A 6,103-nucleotide genomic window follows, 5' to 3' on the forward strand; every position below is an offset into this window, starting at 1 on the left:
CCAGGCATACAAATAAAATTTATGCTATGTAAAAACTACCCTTACAATTATAATACCAACGTCATGTACAAAGTACAAGGTAACAACTGACGTGATTTACATATAGGAGAAACAAGCTGAAAATGGAAACCAGGTTTAAGGAACACAAACAAGTCACCCTTCCATGTTCTTGAATATTATATCTCAAATAGCAACAAAGAACACGAACATATTAAGTAAAGAACCAAAGTGAACAAACAAAAAAATAAAGAATTTCTTCTAATAAAAGAAATTAAACCCACATTAAATCAGCACCAAGGAACACTTTTATATCTGTACTAATTACTAGATAATGTTAACTAACATATAATAGGTTAATTATTTACAACGACTCTAATAATTTTACATAGATCATTACTGATATCTCTAGGACACGTGACTCAATGTCATTCATAACTTGATGATGACCTACCTAACGTTGTCATTCGTTTTGTATTTTTCAAATGAAAATTTTCTATTCTCATATCAGCCGTCTCTACTACATATATATAACTTTGATGTTTTATACTTTCATAAGTTTGGTGTGCTATCTTTATAAACCTGATGTCTTCAACTTATATATTTTTTTCAGGATATCTATCTCTATAGCGTACAACAGTCTACAGCTTAATGTCACAAATCTCTATGGCAACGAATTCATCAACTTCTTCCTACTCGGAATTGTTGAACTACCATCTTATTTCCTTTGTTGGTATCTAATGGAAAAGTTAGGACGACGATGGACCAATGTTGGGTTGATGTTCATGGTTGGTCTTAGTGCTTTGATTCCAACAGTCGTATACTCGAGTAAGTAATATAACATCCACGTTTACTCGGGTAAGTAAAACGTTTTTTATCAATAACACATGAAATGCCTACATTGCAGAAAGATATACATCATTAATAGCATAAACGAGTTGGAAAAATATGTTTATTTTAATCTAGGATAAGTGTAGGAATGAAATGGGGCACAATTCAATTAGAATTACTCAGCAGTCATAAATACACTGCTACAGAGAAGAAAAAAAATTTAGAGGATATCTGGGCAAGGCTATGCAGGGGCTATCTGCGCTGAACATTCATAATTTTGAACTAGACTAGAGGGAAAACAGTAATCAACTCTAATCAACTAATAGACTTTGGCCATCATTTGTGCAATGCGTTCACAGCCCCAAAATGTACAGTGCGATTTTACAGTAACAAGATGCAAACCATGAACCCCAAGATTCACAGTCTAGTACACTAACTACTAGGGAGGCCTGGCATGGCCTAGCGCGTTAAGGCGTGCGCTTCGTAATCTGAGGGTCGCGGGTTCGCGCCCGAGTCGCGCCAAAACATGTTCGCCCTCCTAGCCGTTGGGACGTTATAATGTGACGGTCAATCCCACTATTCGTTGGTAAAAGAGTAGCCCAAGAGTTGGCGGTGGGTGGTGATGACACCTCTAGTCTTACACTGCTAAATTAGGGACGGCTAGCACAGATAGCCCTCGAGTTGCTTTGTGCGAAATTCCAAAAAAAAACAAAAAAAAACAACTACTAGGGTCCAGCAAGGCCAGGTGGTTAAGGCACACGGCTCATAATTCGAGGGTCGCAAGTTCGAATCCCTGTCATACCAAACATGCTCACCCTTCCAGCCGTGGGGGCGTTATAATGTGACGGTAAATCCCACTAATCGTTGGTAAAAGAGTAGCCCAAGACTTGGCGGTGGGTGGTGATGACTAGCTGCCTTCCATCTAGCCTTACACTGCTAAATTTGGGACGGATAGCGCAAATAGCCCTCATGTTGCTTTGCGCGAAATTCAAAAACAAATAAACCAGCTTCTTGACTACGTCCAAAATGATACAAATTGACAAATGTGCTACATGTTAGTAACACAGAACGACTGGCCAAGAATTATTCGTAATTATATTGGAAATTAGCTACTTATTAATAGTTAGAATATTTTGGTATTTTAAACAATAAAGGATGAAAAAACAACAACAAACTATTGGATTACGTTTGATATCTTATTATAGAGAGTGATTTACAGAAGTATTTGTTGGGGATATATCTGTTTATGGTTAACCTGTTACATTTAACATCTTACATGCTATTGGAATAACACTTCTTGAGGATAAAATGGGCAAAGGTAAACCTGTTAATTATTTGTTATATTCTTCTACAATAATAGTAATGATAAATAACAATGAAATTATTGTTTTAGTTTTCTTAAAAGTTAATTACTGACTTGATTTCTTAAAATAAATAGTGATATTGACCTTCTTGTCATAACAATCAATATTTAAGGAGGTGTTTGAATTATACTGAAAATACAATTAACCCAGAATCATTCTTCAGAAGCTAGTATACAAACTAACATCTCTCCGTTGGTAATGTAATCATTCTTCAATAATTAGTATACAAACTAACATCTCTGCGTTGGTAATGTGATCATTCTTTAGTAGTTTGTATACGAACTAACATCTCTCCGTTGGTAATGTGATCAATCTTCAGTAGTTGGTATACAAACTAACATCTTTCCATTGGTAATGTGATCATTCTTCAGTAGTTGGTATACAAACTAACATCTTTCCATTAGTAATGTGATCATTCTTCAGTAGTTGGTATACAAACTAACATCTCTCCTTGGTAATGTAATCATTCTTCAATAATTGGTATACAAACTAACATCTCTGCGTTGGTAATGTGATCATTCTTTAGTAGTTTGTATACGAACTAATATCTCTCCGTTGGTAATGTGATCATTCTTTAGTAGTTTGTATACGAACTAACATCTCTCCGTTGGTAATGTGATCATTCTTCAGTAGTTGGTATACAAACTAACATCTCTCCGTTGGTAATGTGATCATTCTTCAATAGTTGGTATACAAACTAACATCTTTCCATTAGTAATGTGATCATTCTTCAGTAGTTGGTATACAAACTAACATCTTTCCATTAGTAATGTGATCATTCTTCAGTAGTTGGTATACAAACTAACATCTCTCCGTTGGTAATGTGATCAATCTTCAATAGTTGGTATACAAACTAACATCTTTCCGTTAGTAATGTGATCATTCTTCAGTAGTTTGTATACGAACTAACATCTCTCCGTTGGTAATGTGATCATTCTTCAGTAGTTGGTATACAAACTAACATCTCTCCGTTGGTAATGTGATCATTCTTCAATAATTGGTATACAAACTAACATCTCTGCGTTGGTAATGTCATCATTCTTTTGTAGTTTGTATACGAACTAACATCTCTCCGTTGGTAATGTGATTATTCTTCAGTAGTTGGTATACAAACTAACATCTCTCCGTTGGTAATGTGATCATTCTTCAGTAGTTGGTATACAAACTAACATCTCTCCGTTGGTAATGTGATCATTCTTCAGTAGTTGGTATACAAACTAACATCTCTCCGTTGGTAATGTGATCATTCTTCAGTAGTTGGTATACAAACTAACATATCTCCGTTGGTAATGTGATCATTCTTCAGTAGTTGGTATACAAACTAACATCTCTCCATTGGTAATGTGATCATTCTTCAATAGTTGGTATACAAACTAACATCTTTCCATTAGTAATGTGATCATTCTTCAGTAGTTTGTATACGAACTAACATCTCCGTTGGTAATGTGATCATTCTTCAGTAGTTGGTATACAAACTAACATCTCTCCGTTGGTAATGTGATCATTCTTCAGTGGTTGGTATACAAACTAACATCTCTCCGTTGGTAATGTGATCATTCTTCAGTAGTTGGTATACAAACTAACATCTCTCCGTTGGTAATGTGATCATTCTTCAGTAGTTGGTATACAGCCGTTGGTGCATTATGATGTGACGGTGAACCGCACTATTCGTTGGTAAAAGAGTAGTCCAAGAGTTGGTGGTGAGAGGTGCTGTCTTCCCTTTAGTCTTACACTGCTAAACCAGAGTCAGGTTGGACTCGTATAGATTTGCACGAAATGAAACCATCTTAATATTATTACTGTACTGTTTTACATTACTATTTATTTTCACCAATATCAAGTTATTTATAGAGTGTTTGTTTAATATTTATTTATTAAACCAGTCATCTCAAAATACTATTTTATATAATAATTATCCTGTTGTGTAAATCATATTGAATCCACAAGATATTATTTCAGTTAAATACTTTTGTTTCCTTGTTTGATTTTACTTTATTATTAATATTTTGTATTTGGTTTATTACAGAGATTGGTGTTGGTTTCACTATTGGGTCCCTAGTGGGGAAATTCGGCTCTTCTGGTGCCCTCATGGTTATAGGACAGCAGGCAGCAGAACTTTATCCAACTCCTGTCAGATCTGTTGGAATTGCCGGCAGTTCTACCATTGCTTGGGTTGGCACGATTCTTGCACCTTATATTTTATATTCGGTAAGATTTCCCCAATGTTTATTTTCTTCTTAGGATTGTGACATGCCATGGCCAGATGGTGAGAGCACTTGTTTCCCAGTCAGTGGTTTGTGAGTTCGAATTCCTTCATCAAACGTGCTCTTACGTTCGGCCATGGGGTCATTATAATATGATAGTCAATCCAGCTATTTGCTTTAAAATATTCGCCCAAGAGTTGGTGGTGGGTGATCTTGACTAGTGTCCTCCCTCTTTATCTCTTCGAAATTGGAGACGGGTAGTGCAGATAACCCTTGAATAGCTTTGCACAAAATTCAACAAACGAAAAAATATTTACATCGTACATGTTTAAACCTAAACAAAGCAATTTTATTATATTCATATATATGTATTATATTTGTTTAAAATTTAAATTAACATACATTGTTTCTTAGATTTCGTATTTCTCTTTTCGATTTAAGACTATAACTTGAAATTAATAAAGCATATTAACTATACTTTATTAAGACTTAATTATGGAATATTTATTATAGACTTTATTTATAACCATTTATTGTCTAGATGATATTTAGATTTATAACAGTTGGTTTTTCTTTTGTTTTTTCTTTTTTATAGAAACTAAATGAACAATGTCATCTGATACATTGATATTTTGAAAAGCCTTACAATTCATTCTACATTTTACAACGCTAAAAAATCGTGTTTCTATAACCGTGGTGGCGAGAGCGCACGTAGCCCTTTGTGTAACTTTCTGCTTAACAGCCAACCAGTATTGAAAGACAAGCCACAATGGCACGGCCGTATGTTTGCGGAGTTACACCACTACAAACCGGGTTTCTATACCTGTGGTGGGTAGAGCACAAATTACCCATTATGTAGCTCTGTGCTTAATTGAAACCAACAACAAATCAAAGGACAAAATTCTAAGTATTTTTTTGTTGTTGTTGTTACATTTAATCGTCACAACGGCTTTGAGGGTTTAACAGATTTGATCCATCACCTCTCCCTGTCTGGCACTATATTTTAAAACAAATGTAACTTGAGGATAATATAAAGAATTTTGGACGTGTTAGACAACACCATTTTTTAAACTAAATGTTATATTAGGATGATACAACAAACTTATTTGTCTAACATTATTAGGCCCGGCATGGCCAATTTGGTTCAAGCGTTCAACTTGTAATTCGAGGGTCGCGGGTTCAGATCATCACCGTCGCACCAAACATGCTCGCCCTTTCAGCCATGGGAGCGTTATAATGTGACGGTCAATCCCACTATTCGTTGGTAAAAGAGTAGTTCAAGAGTTGGCGGTGGGTGGTGATGATTAGCTAGCTACCTTCCCTTTAGTCTTACACTACTAAATTAGGGACGGCTAGCGCAGATAGCTCTCGTGTAGTTTTGCGCGAAATTCAAAAACCAAACCAACTAACATTATTTTTAGTCGCAGCGTAGCAGCTCATAGATTGGATGGGTGGGTTTGGCGTTTTATGGCGCACAGTAACTAGGCTATCTGCGCCTCATAGATTGGTTCCGAGTTGTTGTTGATTTTGAGTATTAACTTTTAGCTTGGTCAACTCTTGACCAATTTGAGATTTTATTACAGTTTTGGACTCAGGAGGTCAAACCCTTTCAATTCATGAATCTTACCATGCCCAATCTCCTTCAGATTAACTTACTCTAATCCTGCTATATAATTTCAATTTGAGAGTAGAGATCTCGGATATACA

General features: G+C 35.6%; 1 protein-coding gene across 1 annotated transcript; it reads left to right on the forward strand.

Annotated features, from left to right (window-relative positions):
• The first annotated feature begins 496 nt into the window (after nucleotides 1-496).
• Nucleotides 497-5,024, forward strand: LOC143242037 (solute carrier family 22 member 21-like). Its single transcript, XM_076485377.1, has 3 exons — nucleotides 497-825; nucleotides 4,219-4,400; nucleotides 4,992-5,024. The coding sequence occupies exons 1-3, from the start codon at nucleotides 537-539 to the stop codon at nucleotides 5,022-5,024; spliced, it is 504 nt and encodes a 167-aa protein (XP_076341492.1). The 5' UTR covers nucleotides 497-536.
• Nucleotides 5,025-6,103: the final 1,079 nt, after the last annotated feature.

Source organism: Tachypleus tridentatus, unplaced genomic scaffold, assembly GCF_004210375.1.
Source record: "Tachypleus tridentatus isolate NWPU-2018 unplaced genomic scaffold, ASM421037v1 Hic_cluster_1, whole genome shotgun sequence".
In the NCBI taxonomy this organism is placed as follows: Eukaryota; Metazoa; Arthropoda; class Merostomata; order Xiphosura; family Limulidae; genus Tachypleus; species Tachypleus tridentatus.

Excerpts from the sequence above, each read along its gene's own strand:
- LOC143242037 (XM_076485377.1), top strand. The coding sequence starts at position 537 with ATGTTTTATACTTTCATAAGTTTGGTGTGCTATCTTTATAAACCTGAT. Across the intron at positions 826-4,218 it reads TCCAACAGTCGTATACTCGA|AGATTGGTGTTGGTTTCACT; the intron begins GTAAGTAATATA and ends GGTTTATTACAG. Across the intron at positions 4,401-4,991 it reads CACCTTATATTTTATATTCG|AAACTAAATGAACAATGTCA; the intron begins GTAAGATTTCCC and ends TCTTTTTTATAG.